Raw genomic sequence first — 26,623 nt, forward strand, 5'->3', positions numbered from 1 at the left:
CAAAAGTGTTGCGTTTATAATTTTATTCAGTGCAATATGTATACACACAAAACCTAGCAAGGCTTTGTCAAATAAGTAAATGTTGTGTTTCACTGGGAAACCCAAATATTAACTGAAAAATATGAATACAATTTGTGATTTGTTTTTTTTTCTCAAGTTTTTTTTCCACCCATGATTAGCATGGTAAAATGACATACATTAACCCCTTTAGAACTGAGCAAAATGTACACATTTTGATCAAAATAAAACATAAACAAAACTTGGAATCTGACTATATGTCTGTTCAACCATAATTCACCTCTTTCATATTAAGTGCCACATATTACCGCTCAGGGGTGGGGGCCAAGGGGACAATAGATCCCCCCCTTATTGGTATTTAGGGCCCCCACCCGCCGCTCAAGGGGTGGGGGCGAGGACAACAGGTCCCCCCTCTTATTCTAACTTAGGGCCCCCACCCGCCGCTCAGGGGTGGGTGCCGGGGGGAGGACAATAGGTCCCCCCCTTATTTTACTTTAGGGCCCCCACCCACAGTTCAGGAGTGGGGGGCAGGGGGAGGACAATAGGTCCCCCCCTTATTTTACTTTAGGGCCCCCACTCACCATTCAGGGGTGGAGGCCGGGGGGGCAAGAGGTCCCCCCTTCAGGTTAGAAGCCCCCACTCGCGCGCCACTCGCACATTGTTTTTTTTTTTATCTTTACTTAGTATTAGTAAATTTGGCTGAAAGACCAATTTAGATCTTTCAGCCTTTTAGTAGAGATGTCCCGAATAGTTCGCCAGCGAATAGTTCCTGGCGAACATAGCTTGTTCGCGTTAGCCACGGCGGGCGAACATATGCGATGTTCGGTCCGCCCCCTATTCGTCATCATTGAGTAAACTTTGACCCTGTACCTCACAGTCAGCAGACACATTCCAGCCAATCAGCAGCAGACCCTCCCTCCCAGACCCTCCCACCTCCTGGACAGCATCCTTTTTAGATTCATTCGGGAGCTGCATTCTTAGTGAGAGGAGGGACAGTGTAGCTGCTGCTGATTTAATAGGGAAATCGATAGCTAGGCTAGTGTATTCAGTGTCCACTACCGTCCTGAAGGACTCATCTGATCTCTGCTGTAAGGACAGCACCCCAAAAAGCCCTTTTTAGGGCTAGAACATCAGTCTGCTTTTTTTTTTCCCTGTGTAATCTAATTGCAGTTGCCTGCCTGCCAGTGTGTGTGTCAGGCTCACAGCGTATACTGTGCCCACTTGCCCAGTGCCACCACTCATATCTGGTGTCACAATAGCTTGCATTTAAAAAAACACAAAACTTTTTTGACTGTAATATAATAGCAGTCAGTTTCCTTCACACGCAGGGCCGCCATCAGGGGGTGACAACCGTGACGGTTGTCACGGGCCCGGCGGTCCTGGGGGGCCCGGACTGCTTTGGCAGTCCAGGGCCCCACAATTACTTTCTGCACATATATATAGCGATCATCGCTATATATATGTGCAGCCGCGGGCCCCCCGGCTCCCTATACTTGCAGAGGGGGCCCAGCGGACTGCAGAAGCACTTTCCAGCATTTCACTCGCTCTAACTCCCGCGAGACGGGCGGCCGTTAGAGCGTTGCCATGGCAACGCTCCGCGCGGCGCGCACACCACATCTCGCGGGAGTGAGAGCAGGAAATGCTGTAAAGTGCTCCTGCAGTCCGCTGGGCCCCCTCTGCAAGTATAGGGAGCCGGGGGGCCCACAATTCCACCTGACCGGACCACCAGGGATCAAAGGATCTTCCCCCTCCCTGAACCAGGTAAGAAACAGGGAGGGGGGAATAACAAAAATACATTTAAATTACTATTACTACATTTACATGCATACACTACTAAACACATACACACACTGCATTCATTAAACTGACACTCACTGCACTAACACACTGCACTCACACACACACTGCATTCACTGCACTCACACTGCATTCACACTGCATTCACTACACTGACACACACTGCACTAACACACACACTGCATCCGCTGCACTGACACACACACTGCATCCGCTGCACTGACACACACACTGCATCCGCTGCACTGACACACACACTGCATCCGCTGCACTGACACACACTGCATCCGCTGCACTCACACTGCATTCACACTGTATTCACTACACTGACACACACACTGCATCCACTGCACTCACACTGCATTCACACTGCATCCACTGCACTGACACACACTGCACTAACACACACACTGCATCCACTGCACTGACACACACTGCATTCACTACACTGACACACACACTGCATTCACTACACTGACACACACTGCACTAACACACACACTGCATCCACTGCACTGACACACACACTGCATTCACTACACTGACACACACACTGCATTCACTACACTGACACACACACTGCATTCACTACACTGACACACACACACACACACACTGCATTCACTACACTGACACACACTCTGCCTTCATTGCACTGACACACACTGCATTCATTACACTGACACACACTGCATTCATTACACTGACACACTCTGCATTCATTACACTGACACTCTGCATTCACTACACTGACACTCTGCATTCACTACACTGACACTCTGCATTCACTACACTGACACTCTGCATTCACTACACTGACACACTCTGCATTCACTGCACTGACACACACTGCATTCACTACACTGACACATACGCACTGCATTCACTGCACTAACACTCACTGCACTAACACACACACTGCATTCACTGCACTAACACACACTCTTCATTCACTACACTAACACACACACTGCATTCATTACACTGACACACACTCTGCATTCACTGCACAAACACACGCTGCACTAACACACTCACTGCACTAACACACACACTGCATCCACCGCACTGACACACACACTGCATCCACCGCACTGACACACACTGCATCCACCGCACTGACACACACACTACATTCACTACACTGACACACACACTGCATTCACTGCACTGACACACACTGCACTAACCCACACACACACTGCATCCACTGCACTGACACACACACTGCATTCACTACACTGACACACACTGCATTCACTACACTGACACACACTGCATTCACTACACTGACACACACTCTGCATTCACTGCACTAACACTCACTGCACTAACACACACTGCATTCACTGCACTAACATACACACTGTATCCACTGCACTAACACACACTCTGCATTCACTACACTAACACACACTCTTCATCCACTACACTAACACACATACTGCATTCATTGGGGGGAGGCAGGCCGGCCGGGCAGGGAGTGGGGGGGGCCCAGACTTTGTGCTTTGTCAGGGGCCCCAAAATTTCTGGTGGCGGCCCTGTTCCCACGTGTGCATTTCAGGGCCTGCCAGGACACAGTGTCACACCAGTGCAACTCATATCTGGTGTAACAGTAGTGTACATTTAAAAAAAACAACACTTTTTTGACTGTGAAATAATAGCAGTCAGTTTCCTTCACGCGTGTGCGTTTCAGGGCCTGCCAGGGCACAGTGTCACACCAGTGCAACTCATATCTGGTGTAACAGTAGTGTACATTAAAAAAAAAAACTAGAAATTTGACTGTGAAATAAAAGCAGTCACTTTCCTTCACACTTGTGCGTTTCAGGGCCTGCCTGGGCACAGTGTCACACCAGTGCAACTCATATCTGGTGTAACAGTAGTGTACATTTAAAAAAATAAATACAATTTTGACTGTAATAGATTGAATAGCAGTTAGTTGTCTGAAAGCGTGTGTGTCATGCCTACAGCGTCTACTCTGCCAACTTCTGCCAGTGCACAGTGCCACTCATATCGGTTGTCACAGTAGCTTGCACGCATAGTACCACTAATCGGAAAAAAAATGACAGGCAGAGGCAGGCCACCCTGCAGGGGTCGTCGTGGTCGTGGTGCTGTGATTCCCTTTGGCCCTAAAATAGTGGCCAGTGTTCAGAGGCCACGTACCCTGAACTCGAAAAGTTCTGAGGACATAGTTGACTGGCTAACACAGGATACCCAATCTTCTACAGCTTCCGCTCGGAACCTTGACGCACCATCCTCCTCCAGCTTAGCTTCGGGCACCTCTCAAGTTACCACTCGCCCGTCTGCCGCCGCCACCACCAACACTAGCACCACAGCCGCTTCACTTGATCTGTCAGAGGAGTTATTTACAAATCAGTTGGAAGAAATGAGTGGTGCGCAACCATTATTGCCAGAGGATGTAGATAACAGGGATATGTCTCAGTCAGGCAGCATTACATACATGGACGTACGGTGTGATGATGATGATGTTGTACCCGCTGCTGCTTCCTTTGCTGAGTTGTCAGAAGCGGTTGTTGATGGAGGACATGCAGAGCTTTTTAAGTCTTACGCATCGCTACAGCCCTTCGGGGTCTATCCTCAGAGAACGACTCGACCGACAGGTAGCAGACTACCTCGCCTTAACTGCAGATATCGACACTCTGAGGAGCGATGAACCCCTTGACTACTGGGTGTGCAGGCTTGACCTGTGGCCTGAGCTATCCCAATTTGCGATAGAACTTCTGGCCTGCCCCGCTTCAAGTGTCCTGTCAGAAAGGACCTTCAGTGCAGCAGGAGATATTGTCACTGAGAAGTCGCCTAGGTCAAAAAAGTCTAGATTACCTCACCTTTATTAAGATGAATGAGGGATGGATCCCGAAGGGACTGACAGTGGGCGATACATTCCACTAAAAAAGGCCTGATGAGGGGGAAGTAACAGGGATTAAATTGATAAGATTAGTACTACTTAACACACCACTCCTATCTGGTGGCACATTAGATTGCACGCGCAGTGCCCCAAATTTGAAGTAGGAGGACCAACCAAGCATCTTTTTCCATCTCCCGGTTCCTAAAATCGATGCCATATACACGTCCCCTGATAGGGGACGTAACAGGGATTAAACTGATAGGAATAGTACTACTTAACACACCTTATAATAACGCAGAGAGAGGCAATGCAGCGAGAGGAGTCTGAAGAAGAGGAGTCAGAGGAGGAAGGTGGCTTTGAGGAGGTGGAAGACCAAACACAGCAGGCGTCCCAGTGGGCTTGTTGTCACCTTTCGGGGACCATTGGTGTTGTATGTGGCTGGGTGGAGGAAGAGACCTTCAATGACATCAGTGAGGACAAGGAACGGGACATGGCTAGCTTGGTATCCAACCTTGTGCAAATGGGGAGTTTGCGGATGTGCAAATGGACTGTTTGCGGTTGTTTGCTGTGCGTTAAACGGGGAGTTTGGTCTGTCACTGTGAAGCGGCCGTAACCCTTACACTACCTGATCGATACAACAGCATACCTGATGTTTTAAAGCACGTTATTCCAAACTATTTAGGAATGTTAGGTGATTTATGCCCTGTATGGATTAAAACCAGACTCTGCATCAACTATGTAATTTGCCATGGGAGTTTTGCCATGGATCCCCCTCCGGCATGCCACAGTCCAGGTGTTAGTCCCCTTGAAACAACTTTTCCATCACTATTGTGGCCAGAAAGAGTCCCTGTGGGTTTTAAAATTTGCCTGCCTATTGAAGTCTATGGCGGTTCGCCTGGTTCGCCCGTTCGCGAACATTTGCGGAAATTCACGAACGGAAAATTTTATGTTTGCGTCATCTCTACCTTTTAGTAGATAGCTCTCTAATACCGTGGGAATTAGGGAGTTATCTACTTATTCATTCCTGTCATTCCATTGACAGGCTAAGTAACTTACATTTTATATGAATGTGTGTTACTTGATTGTCGTAAGTGTTGCAAATGCTTACAGCTGAATCCTGACTATGTTTGTATACAGTGTAACATCCTTCATTCTTCCACTGAGTAGGTATATTAGTACTTCGGCAATACTGTACTTCGGAACTTCAGCACTTCGGCAATTCGGCCATTCGGCAATTCGCCAATTCAGCTATTCGGACATTCGGAAGTATCCAAATGTCCGAACTGCCCGAAATTCGTCTGAATTGACATTCAGAATGAAACAAATTGCACATGTCTACTCTATAGAGAGCCTCAGGCGGCTGTAGCACTGCCTCTCTCCCCCTTCCCTTCCCTGTTTAGCGTGGCCGAGCTCCTCTTCGGTCCGCGGTACAGGAACATCAGAAACAGAAGCTCCTGTACCGCGTACCAGAGGGGAGCTTGGCCACGCTACACAGGGAAGGGGAGGTGAGGAAAACACGGGGGCGGGGAGGTGAGCAGAACACAGGGGGTGGGAGGTGAGGAGAACACGGGGGGGGAGGTGAGGAGAACACAGGGAGGGAGGGGAGGTGAGGAGAACACAGGGGGGGAGGTGAGGAGATCACAGGGGGGAGGTGAGGAGAACACAGGGAGGGGGGAAGGTGAGGAGAACACACGGAGGGAGGGAAGTGAGGAGAACACAGGGGAGGTGAGGAGAACACAGGGGGTGAGGAGAACACAGGGATGGGGGTGAGGAGAACACAGGGAGGGAGGTGAGGAGAACACATGGAGGGGGAGGTAAAGAGAACACGGGGGGGAGGTGAGGAAAACGTGGGAGGGTGAGAAGAACATGGGGGAGGGGGAGACCACTAGGGGTGAATGGGGGAGAGCAGAGACCACTAAGGGAGGGTGGTGGTGAGGAGAACATGGGGTGGGGGAAGAGTTCACTAAGGGAGGGGGTGGTGAGCAGAACGTGGGAGGGTGAGGAGAATGGGGGGAGAGTGCAGTAATGGAGGGGGGGTGAGAAGAACATGGGAGGGGGTGAGAAGAACGTGGGGGGGTGAGGCGAACATGGGAGGGAGGGTGGTTGAGGAGAACATGGGGGCTTGAGGAGAACGTGTGGGGGGAGAGACCACTAAGGGAGGGAGGGGGTGGAGGAGAGACCACTAGGGGAGAGGGGTGAGAAGAGACCACAAGGGGAAGGGGGGAGGAGAGACCAATAGGGGAGGGTGGGGGAGAGGAGAGACCACAAATGGAAAGGTGGAAAGGGGGGGAGAGGAGAGACCACTAATGGGAAGGGGGTAGAGGAGAGCAGAGACCACTAAGGGGGAGGCGAGAGACCACTAATGGAAAGTCGGGGAGAAAAAGAGAGATCACTAAGGGAGTGGGGGGGGGGAGAGTAGAGACCAATAAGGGACAGGGGAGGAGAAGAGAGCAAGGGGCAGGGGCGAGCTCTAAGGGACAGAAGGGAGAGCTCTATGGGACAGAGGGCAGGACAGGGAGCTCTTTCACACAATGCACACTCACACACAATGCATCCCTATACATTAGCAGAAACTCACATTGCATCCCTACACACACACAGAAACACAACATGCTTCCCTTACACACAGAGAAACACACAATGCATCCATTACACACACAAACAATGCAAACCTTACACATAAAGACAATGCATCATTTGCACACATACACAGAAACACACAATGCATCCCTTACACACAACAAAAAACACAATAAATCCCTTATACACAAACACACACTGCTTTCTATGCCTTACACAAAAACACACTGCTTCCACTACACACAAACACACTGCATAACCTACACAAACTGGTATCCCTATACACTATATTCCATAAGCAGACATATTAGATCCTCTACAATAACACATAACACATCCCCTACACCAGTGATGGCGAACATTTTAGAGCCCGAGTGCCCAAACCGCAATACATGCCAACTTTTTTTTCCTTAAAGTGCCAACACGGCAATTAAACCCAAATACTGAGGTTTAAGTTTAGAAAAAACAACTCGTACTGCTGTCCGAACTAATAACTTTTGTTTTAAAAGAACACAGAGAATTCAATGATACAAATTTTAAATAATGATATAAATAGATAAAATTAAGCTTATATTTATTAGTATCTCCAACAAATGCAATACATACACACACAGACTGCTGAATACATACACACAGTCTGCTGAATACACACACACACACAAGACTGCTGTATACAGAGACTGATGAATACACACACACAGTCTGCTGAATACACATACAGACAGACTGCTGAGTACACACACACAGACTGCTGAGTACACACACACAGTCCGCTGAATACACACACACAGACTGCTGAGTACACACACAGACTGCTGTCTGCTCCAATTAGTAAGAGTGCAGATTTCTATTGCACTTTTATAGAGTGTCACAAATGTGATAGGCTCCAGACAAATAAAGAACTTTTGAAAGCTACAGTGCTTTACGTGTGTGGAGTGCTCCATTTAGTCTGTACTCTTCACATGCAAATTGGGGCTAAAGAAAGAGAATTTGAAAAAAAAAAGACTTCAGGTAGTATGAAAAACCTTTCCACTGCAGATTTTTTTTTCTATATATATATATATTTTTTTTTTCCACCCTCTACTATTACTATTATTATGAAGCTGTCAGTATGCCAGAGGAAGGGTTAACTCAGACCTATGTTTCTATCTCAGTGATCTTATTCGGTTCTTGTAATTTAGGATTGCCTATTTAACCAGTGCCCCTAAATAAGTCAAAGATTATTTAATTCTATTAGTGGGTAGGCCTTTCCATACTGATTCATTGCTAGCATCATTGCGGGCAGTGGCGTACTAAAGGGGGCAGGGGTTTACTTGTGAAGGGGGGTGTATTTATTTATGGAATGAGGTGCAGGGTTGTTATGATAAGGGGGCATGATGTATCAATTTTATGTAAGGGGGTGCAGGGTTTTTATGTGAATGGGGGGTGTTAGAATTATATGTAAGGGGGCAGGGTTTTATTTGTGAAGGGGGGTGTAGGGTTTTTGTCAAGGGGAGGTACATTCATTTTATGGAAGGAGGGTGCAGGGATTTTGTGAAGGGAAGGTGCATGAATTTTATGGAAGGGAGTGCAGGGTTTTTGTGAGGGGTGGGTGCAGGAGTTTAAATATTCTTGAAAACATTAAAAAAAATATGTTTTTTTTTTACATTTTAAAGATGCAGGGGTGGGGGAGGGGCTGAACACATAATCCGCACCGGGTGCCAAATGCTCTAGGTATATCCCTGATTGCGGGTACAGCTCAACAAATCCTGCCTAAATTAATACAACAAAACAATTCAACCCATTTTTGCCACAACAAGTGCTCGTGAATATAATGTAAAGAATCAACTTACGGTAACTTATACTGAATAGATTTTTACCACAACAGCAGAACATGTATATAGAAAGCATAGGGATGCAGCTGTATAATCTGAAAATAATATGTCAACAGAACTTGGTGTGATATTGTTATAAATAAAAAAAAGTGACACGCTTTCTGAAATTGCACTTACAAGATATAGAATTTAAGATCGCCTTAAGGGTAGCTCCCCTGACGGTGATGGAGGACTTTATCGACCTCCTCACTGTCACTGATGTGCTGTTTTCGATCCAGGAGCCGAGAGGTCAGGAATCCAGGTAAATATAAAAAAATGCATTATACCAAAAACAAATGATTTCAATAAAGTGAATTAAAAGTATATAATTGAGCCCAGGTCCTACAAGTTTCGTTCATTCAAAAACTTCCTCAGGGACTTTAAATGATGTAAAACAAGCACAATCAAAGATATCAATATACAATAAAAACTGCCTTAATTCTTCCCTCCCCTTCGTCCCATTATAAAGGAGCACTTTCCATTTATTGGTGGTGAAGTGGGTGTCATCCCTGTTCTCTCAGCTGTTTATTTAGTCATTTACCAATCTCTTTTCTTCAAGTCGTTCACACCTACTTTCTCAGCTGTGGATCATTTGCATCTGTTCTCTGTGCCACTACCGACTTCCTATGCGTTCCAGAATGCACTACCATGTGTTTTAGCAACGTCAATTCTGCTTTGCGTTCCACTGGAGTTAGATATGAGTTCCACTGACACCAATGTCCGTTTCAAGCTCGTATTATCAGCATAAAATTTAAGGTTCCATTTTAGTGAAAGGCAATCTACTATAAAAGAAAGCCTTAGGAACTGAAATATCAAATATGACCAAATTTGAACGTTCTTAAGGTTGTAACCCATATCATAGGTGATAGTCATCACAATCTAAAGTGCAGTTATTTCATTTAAAAAGTGCAATTTTGATAATGAAAGTGCATCTTAAAGGATCACTATAGGGTCAGGAACACAAACATGTATTCCTGACCCTATAGTGTTACCACCAGCATCTAGCCCCCCTGGGCCCCTCATGCCTCCATAAATATAGTAAAAATCTTACTGTATTCAAGTCTGAAGCTGTAAATCTGCATGCTGTTAGACTCAGAAAAACAAGCAGTCTGCTGACATGTGGTAGTGTGGTGGAATCTCGGTAAAAATAAATTTAGTAGGCCGAGATTACCACGTGGCATGTGTACGTGCATATGCTGACGTATCGATCAGTTGGTTGCACGTGGCAATATACGATCAGTAGTGTACGGAGCATGTGCGAGAATACAGGATATAGTATTACCCTCCTCCATTGTGCTGGACAAGCCATGCGGTCAAACAGGAAGTTAATTCTTATTTGTATTGATTGGTCAAGAGAATGTGCGGGTGGAGCTTAATATGGGAGCAGTTATATGCCTATATACGGAGCCTGCACTATTGTCCGGGGCTCAGAACTTGCTGTATTTTGGTGACATTAGTCCCTCTGAGTCCCGATCGGTGAACCGAATAAAGAATCTCTTCCTTCCTGAAGAAACCTGTGTCCATCTCTCTGTGCTTGGCTTCCGTCAGTTTCTCCGGTATCATTTGGTGCATTGGCCGGGAAGCTCATCGTTCAACGGTAGCTGAGAAGCAGAGGCGTGAGACGGTCTATCTTTGCCCACGTTCTCTACGGCTACACCCCTGAACTTCTGCGTGGACCTCCCTTCGTCTCGGCGCCACTGGTCTGTTGTCCAGGAGATCATCGGCCTCTACGTAGTAAGTGCTGGGGTGTCCCCGTCGATGAGTGTGAACTCAGGTTCAGGAACGAGGAGGTAAGACGACCGCTGTTTTAGACGGCGGACCCACTAGGGGTATACCGATTGTGCGGTAGGCCCATAAGGGGTTAAATCTGTGTATGGAATCTGCCCCCTCTGTCGGAGGGAAGGAGCGAAGGCGCACCGCTCAATCGAACGCTCTTTAGTAAGACCGTTTGATTTGGTTTGGAGTCAGGCGGGGTTCTGTGTAAATAGCCCTAGCCGGACACCGGTGTCTTGTCTAGACTAGCGTTCTAGGGTGTACAATTTGTTCGCTAGGTCGGAGGGACCGGGAGACTAAGCGGCGTCTGTGTAAATTCGGTCCGCTAGCTCTCAACCTATCTTGGCTAAGTGGGAAGGCGTGTACATTTGGAACCCACTAGACTATTGATAGAGTAGAAGGACTAAAAGGGTTCTGTTGTAAATTCCGCCCTCTAGTTCGCTATATGTGGTGCTTGGGCAGTGTGGCTAACCAAAATGGATGTAGATAGTTTTAGGTAGTCCATCAAGGTACTGGCCAATAGTTTAGTTGGGATTGTATATGTGTTAAAGATTGTTAGTAACGTGTATATCTTGTTAGATAGCGAGAGCTCAGCCGTCTAGCGAGAGTGTTAATAGTGTGTTGCTGTACTATAGTGCACGGTACCATAACCCTGTATATTTACTGACACTGTATATAAGTACTAATCATTGTCGTCTAATGCATGTCTAACACCATAACCACTAATAATTGTATTGTGACCTTAAATTGTACTTTGACCTATGCTAACCGTACTGTAACTACTATTTGTAAAAAGACGATGTTACTGGGGTGTGTTATAGATGGGTAATTCATATATAGAGAATTATAGCGTGGGTGACTGTATAGTTTCGCCAAAGGGCATAATATCGATTATTTAGTGACTGGTGTAACAGCTGTGTGTGCACGGGAATTCCCTGAGTGTTCATTGTGTTATTGTGTACGTTTCACTTGGTAACTGTACCACGTGGTGCTGTTGCCGAAGGAACGGGTGTGACTGTTGAATAGAGCGTGCGTATAGTATTCGTTGTCAACGACGCTCCATTGATAAGTATGGGCGCGTCGGAGTCGACGATTTTGGATCCCTTAGGTTGTATGGTGAAGAATTTTAAAAAGGGATTTACAAAATGTGATTTGGGGATTAAAATGTCTTCTGTACGTTTGGTCACTTTGTGCACTAGGGAGTGGCCTACTTTGGTCGCGGCATGGCCGCCACGTGGCAGTTTGGATCCAAATCTGGTACAGCGTGTACACGTGGCTGCATCAGGTAGGCCTGAACTTTACGGACAGTTTCCATACATTGATTGTTGGAGGCAGGCCGTAAACGACTCGCCAAGATGGATCCGGATATGCCACGAGGAGCAATGTCGCCTCATGGTGGCCAGGACTTGTTTGTCCACTAGGACTACGGTTAAGCCCATTTTGGACACGCCCCCTGAGTCCGAGATCCTTATGCCGCCCCCTTACTTCCCTGTAGAGGGAAGTGATACAAGTACAGGAAGTTCCACACCCACTCGTCCGTTGTCCCCATCTACTTCCTCCTCCAGCTCAGAATCCATCCCACCCGTTACTAAACCTCCCCTTCCGGTACCAACCCCCGTTAAACCCATATATCCTGATTTGGCGCCAATTTAAGCTTCCGGTCAGGCTTCTTCTAGCCCGGCTCGGAATATTCTATTTACCGACCTTCCCCAAAATCAAGCTTCTACATCCTCATGTCTTACTACCCCCCGACCGGAACCTCTAACCGACGCCCCTCCACGTAGCCCTATACTAACCCGACAACTGACCGGTACCCAACAACCCAAACATTATCAGATGCCTCTTCGTTTGAATCCTGGGTCAGCCTATCTTGATGCCACAGGTCAAATGGTGTATGCTGACCCAGTCTTCGTCTATGTCCCATTCACGACTACCGATCTCTTGAATTGGAAGACCCACAATTCCTCGTATACTGAGAAACCACAAGCCATGACCGACCTGTTCACCTCGATAGTCCAGACGCATAATCCAACCTGGGCTGATTGCCAGCAACTATTAATGACATTATTTAACAATGAGGAGAGGACTAGGATAAATCAAGCGGCTATTAAAGCACTGGAGGAAGAAGCCGTACTTTAAATCAAGCCAATCCAGCAGCATGGGCCGCAACTCATTATCCTAATACCGATCCCGAATGGAATGTTAATGGTGCAGATATACGTCACCTAAAAGCCTATAGAGATGCTATAATTGCTGGCATGAAAGCCGGAGGGAAGAAAGCCATAAATATGTCGAAGACAGTTGAGGTGATTCAGAAAAGTGATGAAGCACCTAGTGTCTTTTATGACCGATTATTGGAGGCATACCGCTTGTATACCCCCTTTGATCCGGAAGACACTGATAATTCCCGAATGGTAAACTCTGCCTTTGTCAGCCAAGCCTACGGGGATATTAAGCGCAAGCTACAGAAGTTAGAAGGGTTTGCAGGAATGTCTATCACCCAACTAATGGAGGTAGCAAATAAGGTATATATGAATAGGGAATCAGAAAGTAAGAAAGAGGAAGAGCGCAAGATGCGTAAAAAGGTGGATATGCTAGCGGTAGCGATCGCAGGCGTAGATAGACGGGGCCCAGATAGAGGCGATAGTAGGTGGAATAGGGAGCCCTTGAGTAGGAATCAGTGCGCGTATTACAGAGAAGAAGGGCATTGGAGAAGCGAGTGTCCGAAAAGAGAGCAGTACGAGAGAGACCCACCCAGGGCAGGTTATGGAAACTTTAGAGGCAGAGCGAGAGGTAGAGGAGGTCCCGGAGGGAGTAATGGTAATAGAGGAAGTGTAAGAGAGGATAGATATTATCCCGCAGCGCAAAGGTCCCGCGATAGAGAAAGTAGGGACTTTGTAGGATTGGCTGACACGGTCATGCAGGACTATTGATACCGACCGGGCTCCATCCCCCTTGGTCGAGCGGAGCCTATGGTCGATGTATCAATAGGGGGAAAAAGGAGTGCATTCATGATCGACACTGGTGCTGAACATTCGGTGGTGACTAACCTAGTTGCTCCTCCATCTGGAAGAACTATTACCGTGATAGGAGCAACTGGAAGAAGTGCTGCAAAACCGGTTCTTAAAAGTCGACTCTGTACATTGGGAGGCCACGTAGTAAAACATCAATTCCTTTACATGCCTGAATGTCCAGTCCAATTGCTGGGACGTGATTTGCTATCCAAATTACAAGCGCAGATTACGTTCCTACCAAACGGAACAACATCCTTAAAGTTTAATGGACCTTCAGGTATTATGACATTATCCGTACCAAAGGAAGAAGAGTGGCGACTTTATACAGCGTTGACTAGCCAAAACCCTAGGAGTGATGAATCCTTATTCAACATACCAGGAGTTTGGGCAGAGAACAACCCACCAGGACTGGCCCGCAATATTCCACCTATTAAAATCGAACTAAAACTTGGGGTTTATCCAGTGAGCCTACGACAATATCACATCCCGCAGAAGGCTAAGAAAAACATTCAATCTTACCTGGATAAGTTCATACGGTATGGTATCCTAAAATTCTGTACTTCCCCCTGGAACACCCCATTGCTGCCTGTTCATTAGCCCGGTACAGATGAGTATCGCCCTGTGCAGGACTTGAGAGCAGTCAATGATGCGGTTGTTAGTATACATCCAGTTGTGCCCAATCCGTATAACCTGCTTGCTTTAATTCCGGGCGGGGCTACCTATTTTACAGTCTTAGACCTCAAAGATGCCTTCTTTTGCCTCCGAATTGCCGCAGAAAGCCAATGTATCTTCGCTTTCCAATGGGAAAATGCTGTAACGGGCTCAAAACGCCAGATGACTTGGACAAGACTGCCCAAAGGGTTTAAAAATTCACCTACCCTGTTCGGTTCAGCTCTAAGTCAAGATCTACTGGATTTCGAGTCCATCCCAGGAGAGTGTGTATTGTTACAATATGTAGATGACTTGTTGATAGCCGCAGTCACAAGGGAAATATGTCAGCAAGCAACGCACGATCTACTACACATTCTTTGGAAGGCAGGATACAAGGTGTCTAGGAAGAAGGCTCAGTTGTGTCTGCCAACTGTCAAATATCTGGGATTCAATATCTCTGAAGGTCAAAGGATAATGGGGCCAGAGAGAAAAGAAGCTGTGTGCCAAATACCAACACCCAAGAATAGAAGACAAGTGCGAGAGTTCTTGGGGGCAGCAGGCTTCTGTAGGATATGGATTCCCAGTTACGCGATATTGGCAAAACCTCTGTATGCAGCTATCAAGGGTACAGAACACGACCCCTTCTTATGGACTCAAGAACAGCAAACGGCATTTGAAGATGTGAAGAAGGCTTTGATGAGTGCCCCAGCATTAGGTCTGCCTGATCACACACGACCATTCTACCTGTATGTACACGAGCAAAGAAGAATGGCTGTGGGAGTATTGACACAGTACTTGGGATCATGGCAAAGACCTGTTGCCTACATGTCTAAGCAACTGGATGCAGTGGCCAGCGGACTTCCACCTTGTCTAAGAGCCGTAGCTGCAGCTGCCCTGCTGGTAGCTGAAGCCGATAAACTCACTCTGGGTCAAGAACTTTATGTACGAGTCCCACATGCAGTACAGACGTTGTTGGATTACAAAGGAAATCATTGGTTTAGTAATAACCGTATGACTAAGTATCAAGCAATGTTGTGTGAAAACCCGAGAGTGCATTTAGAGACTGTTAATACCTTAAATCCAGCTACCCTTTTGCCACAACCTACTGAAAGTCAACATGATTGTTTGGAGGTGATGGATGAAGTATTCTCAAGTAGACCAGATCTTCGTGATTTTCCCATCCAGAACCCCGATGTTCAATATTATACAGACGGCAGTAGTTATGTGAAAGAAGGGATCCGCTATGCAGGATATGCAGTAACAACAATAGACAAGGTGATAGAAGCTCGGCCACTGGCAAAAGGAACATCAGCACAAAAGGCAGAATTGATAGCACTGACACGAGCGTTACAATTGGCTGAAGGTTTGAGAGTGAACATCTACACGGACTCCAAGTATGCGTTTTTAACCACTCATGCCCACGGAGCTTTGTATAAAGAAAGAGGACTATTAAATTCAGAGGGCAAAGAAATCAAGTACGCAGCTGAAATCCTACAACTATTGGAAGCAGTATGGGAACCGAAAGAAGTCGGCATTATACATTGTCGAGCGCATCTGAGAGGAGATGGTGATGTAACCAAAGGAAACCGGATGGCAGATAATGCAGCTAATCGTGCCGCTGAATCAGGAAGACAGGAATATGTGGAACATATAGCTGCTCTTATACCAACCCCACTGTCTCAATGGACTCCAGTTTATACAGCTCAAGAAGAGGAGTGGTTAAAGACTGAACCTGGAAAGTATTTGGAGAACAAATGGTATCAGTTAGAAGACGGGAGAATAGTTATTCCAGCATCACTAGTGGTAGAAATTGTCCAAAACTATCACAACGGGACACATTCTGGGAGAGACAGTACAGAAGAATCTCTCAGAAAACATTTCTACATACCAAGATTGTCCAACTTAACTCAAGCCATTGTACGAAGATGTGTAACGTGTGCTAAAAAATAATGCAAGGCAAGGACCAGTAAAGCCACCAGGAGTTCAGTTTATGGGGGGACTCCCTATGTCCGATCTACAAATTGACTATACAGTAATGCCTAAATCTGGTGGACATCGCTACCTACTAGTAGTTGTGTGCACCTATTCAGGCTGGGTAGAAGCATGTCCTACTCGTACAGAGAAAGCAGGAGAAGTTGTGAGATTCCTGCTACGAGAAATAATACCCCGATATGGACTACCCTGCTCTATAGGATCGGACAATGGTCCAGCTTTTGTTCATCAATGCCTACAACAACTGACTCATATGCTTGGTATAAAGTGGAGGCTCCATACGGCATATAGACCTCAGAGTTCTGGTAAGGTAGAGAGAATGAATAGAACTATTAAGAACCAGTTGGCAAAAATGTGTCAGGAAACCCAACTTAAGTGGAATGTTCTTTTGCCTATAGCTCTGTTACGAATCTGCAGTACACCTACCAGAAGGATGGGTCTCTCTCCTTTTGAAATCATATATGGGCGTCCACCTCCCGTACTTGGTAACTTAAGGGGGGATTTGAGTCAGTTGGGAGAAGGAATTACTCGTCAGCAGGTTGTAGAGTTGGGTAAGACTATGGAGGAGGTACAGAAATGGGTACAAGATAGATTACCTGTGAATATTTATCCCCCTGTTCATAGTTACCACCCAGGAGACCAGGTGTGGATTAAAGAGTGGAATAATGTACCGTTAGGGCCCAAGTGGAGAGGTCCTTATGTTGTTCTTTTGTCTACCCCTACAGCGATAAAAGTGGCCGAAGTGACTCCGTGGATACATCACTCCAGGGTTAAACCAGCAGCAGTCGATTCTTGGCAAGTTACACCAGATCCAGAGAATCCCTGCAAGATCCGGTTAAAGCGCACGACTCAGTCGGAGTGACGAGGAACCTTGTGGATTACAAATTTTAGTTTCAGAGATTGGTAAGTGAGTGAGACGGCCATAATAAAGCCTGTCCGCTCACCAACGAGTGATTTAAAAGTCAGGAAAAGTCTCGAAGGGACCCCTGTGAAGACGAGCAGAACTCCATTCCCTGCAGCCCTTACACCCTGGAAGCTGAGGTGCCATCGCACGGACGAAGACTGAGGATGCCGACGAAAGATGTGCTTATGATGATGTTTATTTATATGTATTTTTATATTCAGGAAGGTAGAGGTACCGAAACTCCTAGCTGTGAGGTATGCATTAAGACTACAAGAACAGGTAACCATATTTCCCAGACCCTAATTTGGCATTCGCAATATGAGTGTAAAGGTGATGTAGATACTTAAATGTAGAGTATAGTGTATGCCATCTAGGGGTAGGAGAACCTAAGTGCTTCAATCCAGAGTATCAACCCCGTACAATTTGGTTGACTCTCAGGAATGGAGATCCTCAGGGGACCCTAATAAAACGGTATTAGAATCCGTACATTCTTCGGGTGTTCTGCTATTTGATGCATGTAAAGCAATATCAAGTGGTAGAAAGCCGTGGAATGTATGTGGGGATCTTAGATGGGAGAGAACGTATGGGTCTAATGATAAATATATTTGTCCCAGCAGTAAAAATAAGTATGTGAGTCCTAGATGCCCAAATAGAGAATATAATTTTTGCCCATATTGGTCTTGTGTGGGGTGGGCAACTTGGGGACAGACAGCAGAAAAGGATATGATTGTGACTAAGTTGCCTACCAATCCATACTGTAAGTCTATGGAATGCAATCCAGTCCATATTCTTATAAATAATCCTGACCAATTCTTAGATAGATATGGTAATTTATTTGGGTTTCAAATATACGGGACGGGTTTAGACCCTGGGACAGTATTGTTTATAGGGATAGAGACCGATACGGTAACCTCCCAAACTCATCAGGTATACCATTCCTTTTATGAAGAGATGAGTATAGATAATAAGATCCCCCATAACGCTAAAAACCTGTTCATTGATTTAGCTGAAAGTATTGCCGGTAGTCTTAATGTTACCAACTGCTATGTGTGTGGAGGTACTAACATGGGAGACCAATGGCCTTGGGAAGCAAAGGAGGTAATGTCCGGTTCTCAGGCAGTTGAACAATTGATATCTTCACAAGCTGATTATCAGATGAAAGTTAGAGGTAAATCTGAGTGGAGATTAAAGACCTCCATCATAGGTTATGTTTGCATAGCAAGGAAAGGAATGATGTATAATATTTCTGTAGGAGAGTTAACTTGTCTAGGGCAAAAAGCTTATGATGATGATACAAAGAATACAACTTGGTGGTCGGCTTCAAATGTCTCAGAACCATCTAACCCGTTTGCAAGATATGCCAATTTAAAGGACGTGTGGTTTGATTTATCCATCACATCTAGTTGGAGAGCCCCAGCAAATTTGTACTGGATCTGTGGTAAGAAGGCCTATTCGGAGTTGCCACAGGATTGGGAAGGGGCATGTGTGTTGGGTATGCTCAAACCATCCTTCTTCTTGTTACCTATTGAAACAGGTGAGACTTTGGGTGTTAAAGTGTATGATGTGAATCATAGGAAGAAAAGGGGACCCATAGAGATAGGCGCCTGGGAAGATGATGAATGGCCTCCCCAGCGTATTATAGATTATTATGGGCCAGCCACATGGGCAGAGGATGGTACTTTTGGTTATAGAACCCCAATTTATATGCTCAACCGTATTATAAGGTTACAGGCGGTGGTTGAGTTAATTACTAATGAGACCTCACAAGCGCTCAATCTTCTAGCGAAGCATAATACCAGGATGAGGACAGCAGTATACCAAAATAGATTAGCCTTGGATTACCTATTGGCAGTAGAGGGAGGTGTATGTGGGAAGTTTAACCTGAGCAATTGCTGTCTTCAAATAGATGACGAAGGGCAAGCAATAGCTGAGCTTACTAGCCATATGGTTAAACTAGCGCATGTGCCTACTCAGGTATGGAAAGGGTACAATCCAAGTAGTTGGTTTGGTAGCTGGTATGAGCAGTTTGGAGGGCTTAAGGCATTGGTAGGTGGAGTCCTACTGATTTTGATGTTGTGTCTACTCCTGCCATGTCTTATCCCCTTAGTAGTTAGGTCTGTGCAAAGCCTGATAGAAAATATAGCAGAAAGGAAGGCTGCAGCACAGATAATGGCTATATATAGATATGAGGCTCTATATCAGGGAGAACCAATGCAGGAAGAGGAGTGTTGAGGGATTCACATCATAGGAAAAGTCTGGTCTGGTTCATGGTAACCTGAGGTGTATGCAAACTAAGGTTAAGTGATGCCTCAAGTAATTGTGAAATATCAAGAGGCATCAAAGGGGGGAATGTGGTGGAATCTCGGTAAAAATAAATTTAGTAGGCCGAGATTACCACGTGGCATGTGTACGTGCATATGCTGACGTATCGATCAGTTGGTTGCACGTGGCAAGATACGATCAGTAGTGTACGGAGCATGTGCGAAAATACAGGATATAGTATTCCCCTCCTCCATTGTGCTGGACAAGCCATGCGGTCAAACAGGAAGTTAATTCTTATTTGTATTGATTGGTCAAGAGAATGTGCGGAAAGAGCTTAATATGGGAGGAGTTATATGCCTATATAAGGAGCCTGCACTATTGTCCGGGGCTCAGAACTTGCTGTATTTTGGTGACATTAGTCCCTCTGAGTCCCGATCGGTGAACCGAATAAAGAATCTCTTCCTTCCTGAAGAAACCTGTGTCCATCTCTCTGTGCTTGGCTTCCGTCAGTTTCTCCGGTATCAGTAGCCTGACCCAATCACAGTGCTACCCCATAGGTTGGCTGAGACTGACAAAGAGGCAGATCAGGGGCAGAGCCAGCATGATTCAAACACAGCCCTGGCCAATCAGCATCTCCTCATAGAGATGAATTGAAACAATGAATCTCTATGAGGAAAGTTCAGTGTCTGCATGCAGGTGTTCCTAGCTTTCAATGTAAACACTGTATTTTCTCAGAAAATACAGTGTTTACAGGAGAAAGGCTGCAGGGAGCTATAGTTCTCACCTGAACAACCTCATTAAGCTGAAGTTGTTCATGTGACTATAGTGTCCCTTTAATGTTCCTAAATCAATCCATATGATTCTGGCTGCTGCTCGCAAATGTATACTTCATTATTGTGGTCTCCTACCTCTCTTCTGTTTCTTTAGCAGACTTTATCTTTTAAAAGGAGATAACATAGTTTGAAATGTATATAAAAAAACACTAACTAAAACCACTTCATAGTGTGACATTTAATATTGTTCTGCAGGAAGAGCCTTCAGAACAGGAAAAGATTAACTTTATTTGCAACAGCAGAGATTTGTGCAGATTCGATTATTCACCAGGGAAGTGTATTTCCGTTCCAATCCAAAAATGATCCACTTTGTTTTTCCGAGAGTTTTTCAAATACTCCCATTATGCCAGTGACACACTCCTGCTCTGTTACCGGAGCCTAAAAAACAAGCAGTGTATTATTTATAGTAATTCTATTTACAATTTGATCAATCTGATATAAAATTAAACTACCCAGCAATTTATAGAGCATTGCAATTCTATACATTACAATTCTATTCCTTTTAAAGTAGGAATAAACTGACACGGCTCCTGACATCTCTGCCATCAGAGATGTTTCAAACTTTCCTTGGGCTCAGCGGGCAGCTACCCAGTCTCCCCAGCGGGTGCGATGTTGTTAGGAACACCGGCCGCTGTGGATCGGACTTTTATAAGAAACTTTCCTTCGCCCACATCAAAGATGGCGCCGACGTGCGTGCAGCATCACGTCATAGACGCACACGCACATTTTGGGGTTAGAGGTCAGAGACAGCCAATTACAGCCTAACGAGGGTTATTTAAACCCAAATTACCTTTTTGTCAGTGCTGTGTCATGGTTTCCACTAGCTGGTTGTCTGAGAGTGTGTTCCTGATTGCGTTTTTCTAGTATTTGACTTTGGCTTTGTTTTGACTTTCCTAATTTCTGGTGTCCTTGACTTCTGGCTTTCCTCATCGTTGTGTCTCATTCAGTGTCCCTGAACTCGGCAAGTATTTTGACTATTATGCGGTATGTTAGGTCTGGCCATTCTAAGGTCTGGTTAGACGTTATCCTTAGTCCTAGGTGTGATACTATTCCGTGTGTTGGATTAACTATAATCCTGACAGAAACTGAGCCATTCCTCCAGGTTGTACAGGGCCCCTAGATGTTTCTTCCAAGCAAGCACATAAACTGTTTTTAGGATTAGGCTAGGCATCAAGTAATAATAATGTTGTGTTACAGTGCCACTTGTACTAGGATTATATTAATATGTTTTTTCCAAACCAGTTTTCTTAAGAGACATACAAAGAGGCTCGGAGAAGGAAGAGGCACACAAGGGGTGGGTTGAAAGACACACTAAAAGGGGAATAAAATACACTAAAGGGGCAAAGGGGTAAGATGTTTAAAAGAGGGGATATGAAACACTAAAAGGGCTAAGAAATTGAAAAGGGGAGGTTACAAGACACACAGGTGAAAAGGCATTTTTTGGGGGGGCAGGGGGGTAGCGGAGAGAAGGTGCTGCAAATTAATCTTGTGCTTGTGTAGCTAAAAATCCTTGCACCGGTCCTGCTGTGGTCAACAACTCTCTTTATTACAGCTATGCAGGGGTATTTATACACACAAAGGGTAATTTGCATACATTGGATATCTAACAGCACATGCATTTCCCCATCAAGTCTTCTTTCCATAATTCCTTGTTTTTCTTGCTGAAAACAAACCTCAGCCCCATCAAACCATGCAAAGACTCAGCTCCATTTTGTGCATATAATTCTAACAACCTGAAACAACAAAGTCTCCTTCCCACCCAAGCAGGAGGAAGCCATACCCCACAACCCTGGGTTCAGGACAGGATGCATCACTGGTCTGGAAGTATCCCTGGAACAATGGGACATGTCCCTGTAACAAAATAGTACTCTGGGGACCTACATAAAGTATAGGTCTCCTGTCCCCAGTGATGGTGACTATCTTCACACCTCTTTTATAGGGTGTGGCAGCATGCAATCCCTTTCCATCTCACCACATTGGATATTGTAGTTGTTGGTTAAATGTTAATGCTACAGCTGCATTGGTAGCATGAAAATATTTAAAGAAATGTTGCATCCCCATACTTCCCTGAATTTTAAGATTTTGTAGAACCGAAAATTTAAGTTGACTCATTTTATTACCCCCATATGAATCTAATCAATGCCAAATGCATCTGTTTGAAAAAAAGAAAGTTGTTGTTTTTTGGTTTAGTTAAAGGAATAGCTCATAGATAATATAGAACATTTGCTTAGATATTCCAGTTTTCCCAACCATAGATTTCTAGGTTACACTTATTATCTAGATCTTTTTGCAGATCAGGCCATGCTTTTTAAAATTATAGGTATGCATTTTGTTCCAATTCTTACATAGGTCACTAAATAATCAATAAATTAGTCTCTCCAGTCAAAGAAAAACTGTCACCTTAAATTATCCAGATCATACCATGTAATGTGTATTGGTAAAGCTTGTGTCTTACCTGTGTTGAGCGTGTAAAATGAAATCTCTCCAAATTCTGCTAGTATGCCAAATAATGGGACTATAGATACCTTAGGTTCCATTAGAGATGAAATATTATCGTCAATGAAAAGGCAGATTGCATGCTCTTTATCTCCCACTGAAACACTTTTAATTTCTGTTGTATTTCTAATTAATGCTGCTAATGGCTTACTAAGGCAAAAAAAAGTGTTGACAGTGGGCATCCTTGTTTGGTACCATTTGTCAATGGAAAGACGTCAGAGGCACAACCAGTGGCAAATAATTTAGCTGTAGTGTTAAGGTAAAGTGCAAATACTGCATTGATAAAAGAATCAGGTATAAATGTAATCAATATATTAAGGTGTTCTATTTGATTTAATTTGGTAGATTATATTAATGAACCTTCTGATACCATCTGGGGCTTGTCTTCCTGTAATAAAACTTACCTGGTCTCTATCTATTATTGCAGGGATAATCTGTGCCAACCTATCGGCCAAAATCTTTGCATACATTTTTACATCATTATTTACTAAAGCAATTGGGTGAAAACTTGTACATCTATCCTGAATTTTTGCTCGGTTTCAGCAGAGTGGTAATCTGTACACATAGTGACTACCCAGGAATCTTTCCCTCAGACCAGAATGAGTTAAACACTTTTGACATATATGGTAAAAGAATATACCTTACCTATAAAGCTCTAAACAACTCAAGCCCCTGTTACATTTCTCCACTGATTCATAGATATGCCCCTTCTCGGTCTCTCAGCTCTGGCGGTGTCCTTCTCCTGTCCGCTGCTCGCAGCCTCACTGCTAAGTTGCACTTGCACAACTTTTCAGAGATGGCTCCTTCCTTTGGAACATCCTGTCTACCCCCATCAGACTATCCTCTAGTCTTCAACTGTGTATGAAGTCCCTTAAAACCTATCTGTCCCGAAATGCTTATGGTCTCCCAGTGTAGCTTCTATGTCACATATCTGTCTCTTGCTCTCTCCTAAAGAGCCACCCTCCATTCTTACCTCTAGTTCTGCTAGTTTTCCACTTAGTTTGGTTGCTTTCTCCCTTGCTGCCTATTGTGTTTTTATACCCTAACTCCTCTAGACTGTAAGCTCGCTTAGACAGGTCCTCATCTACCTATTGTTCCTGTATGATTTTATAAATGTCTCTTTTTTGTTAAATTTCCCCCTTACATAATAGAACTGCTGAATAAGTTGGCACTATATAAATACCAATAATAATAATTTGAAAATTTAATTAACTTTTCAATGGCAGAGAATTGAGCAACGAGACTACAGGGGCATGACATATACACCAAAACTTCTTCACTAAGTTAAAGTTGTTTTGGTGACTATACTGTCCCTTTAAACACACAAATAGCCAGAAATGCTAAATATATACCTATTGTGTGGTTGTAGGGTCATGTTAATTTGCTTACTCTAATTCGTTTGTGGTTTAGAGAATGGTCTGCCCTAAAAGGGATATCTTAGCCTTAAAGGGACTCTCCGGTGCCAGGAAAACAAACCTGTTTTCCTGGCACTGCAGGATCCTGTAGTGCCCCCCTCCCTCCTGCCCTCCATCCCAGGTCGCTGAACGGGTTAAAACCACTTCAGCTACTTACCTGAATCCAGCTCCGATGTCCCTCTGTGCTGGGTCATGTTCTGCCAACACTTCTCCCCCACCGACGTCAACCAGCGGGGGATACCTAATACGCATTCACGGCAACGACCAAGCGTGCGCATTAAACTTCCACATAGAAAAGCATTATTAAATGCCTTCCTATGGGGAAAATCTGATGCTGGAGGTCGTCCAGCATTAGATACTGGACCAAATGTCTGTTACAAATCCGGAAGTGCCCCCAGTGGCTGTCTGATAGACAGCCACAGTGGGTAGATTTAGAACAGCAATGTAAACAATGCAGTTCTCTGGAACTGCAATGTGTTACATTGCAGCACTAAGTGCAACAGGGGAACAGCACCCAGACCACTTCAATTAGCTGAAGTGGTCTGGGTGCCAAGAATGTCCCTTAAGCCAAAATTTGCAATATCCATTCATGTGTGACCATAACCACATCAATTAAGAAAGATGGATTTGGAAATATTTAGTTATCTCCTGATAATACAATTTAAATCAGTGGGAAAATCCAAAATTAAAAAAATATAATGTTGATATACTTAATTTAAAAAATCCAAAATTAAATATAGGTATCACATGGCATTCAATGACTAGGTTGTCAATATGACCAACGTGGTAAATAAGACAGGAAAATTTGCTTATAATACAAACCTGTGAACCTCCCATGTCAGTCTGCACCCAGCCAGGATGAATAACAACACACAGAATTCCATCCTTCTTGTAAGACTCTGATTGGCAGCGAGTCAGCATATTCAAGGCGGCCTGTGGATGTCATTATTGAAATGTGAGTGTCTAATGGGTTACACTCTAACTTGTGGGGGGGGGCAGGGGGGGGTGGGGGTTGATGTTGGATTACACTTGGACATTAATGACCAAGAATTATGGGGATCTGTAGTCCAGCAATGAGCTGAAGTGGTCTGGGTGCCAACAGTGTCCCTTTAAGGTTTGTGAACATCTTTACCTTACTGCATCGATAGGCAATAGCTGGAAACATTAAATACATGTCTGGAACTTTTGTTATAGAGCCAAGCTCGCTGCTTATATTGATCACAGATGCCTTTCTGCAGCTCATCTTCTCATCGGGGCTTTCTTGGACAGCTTTCTTGAGCAAGGGAAGGAATTCCTAACAAGTAAAATTAAGATTTTAAATTAAAGTGACTCAAGCCTCCTATGATTTAGGAAAGACATGAAACTGTAATCATACATTATACAGGATACTTGAAATCCCGTGCGTTCTATTATACAATATGTCAGATATAATAGTGGCTGGATTACTGGATTATTTATGAATAGTATATTGATGATATGATGAAATTATTGGTTAATTGACGGGTGAGATGAAAGACACTGCAAATCTAACATGCAAACATGGTTTTGTAATACCTGCTACACATTCAGAGCAGGACTGACCATATGGTGATTAACCATAAGATGACCATAGGAAGCTGCCTAATGCCCAGAGATTAGAGATGAGTCCCATTAATATGCCTGGCTCCATTCACCAGCCCAATGTGAAGAAAGAACAGGAGGGCCCAGACCGGTAACATGCCTAAGGCCCTGTGCGATCTTAATTCTCTGAACATACATGTGATATGTACTAGATCAGGGGTGATCCCTGCAAAGGTAGATCCTCAGATGTTGTAGAACTACAACTCCCATGATGTTTTACATGCTTTTAGAATGTCTTTAGAATGACAAAGCATCATGGACACTGTAGTTTTAAAACATCTGGGGGCCTTCCATTGGGCACCCCTGTACTAGATTGACTGAGAAGAAGTTTGTGATCTCACAGTTGTGCCTTTACCACCTGCAATGTAATAATTTACCATATAGGTTGTAGATGTGCATGCTTGACTAATCTTTAATAAAGGGCGGGAGCCTGTAAATTATTTTACCATGCTCTGCCTGGATCTTTTTATTTTGTATATAGATATTCTGCATTAGACGGACTATCTTTGGTTGATGATGCTGAGCTTACTTGCCATTGCGCTCTCAAAC

The 26,623-nt window shown here is 44.6% G+C and overlaps 2 protein-coding genes across 2 annotated transcripts in view; both read right to left on the reverse strand.

Annotated features, from left to right (window-relative positions):
- The window catches only part of LOC134578629 (inactive hydroxysteroid dehydrogenase-like protein 1), a 1,053,979-nt gene that overhangs the window by 740,634 nt on the left and 286,722 nt on the right, over positions 1–26,623 (reverse strand). The window lies entirely within an intron of this gene.
- LOC134578293 (C-signal-like) overlaps positions 20,780–26,623 on the reverse strand; it is a 38,086-nt gene continuing 32,242 nt past the window's right edge. The window contains exons 4-6 of the mRNA XM_063437270.1: positions 25,587–25,748; positions 25,277–25,387; positions 20,780–20,921 (exon numbers count right to left, since the gene is read on the reverse strand). Coding sequence (XP_063293340.1) covers positions 20,808–20,921; positions 25,277–25,387; positions 25,587–25,748 — 387 coding nt within the window. The 3' untranslated portion in view covers positions 20,780–20,807. The remainder of the gene's footprint in view (positions 20,922–25,276; positions 25,388–25,586; positions 25,749–26,623) is intronic.

This window comes from Pelobates fuscus, chromosome 12 (assembly GCF_036172605.1).
Source record: "Pelobates fuscus isolate aPelFus1 chromosome 12, aPelFus1.pri, whole genome shotgun sequence".
Classification (NCBI taxonomy): Eukaryota; Metazoa; Chordata; class Amphibia; order Anura; family Pelobatidae; genus Pelobates; species Pelobates fuscus.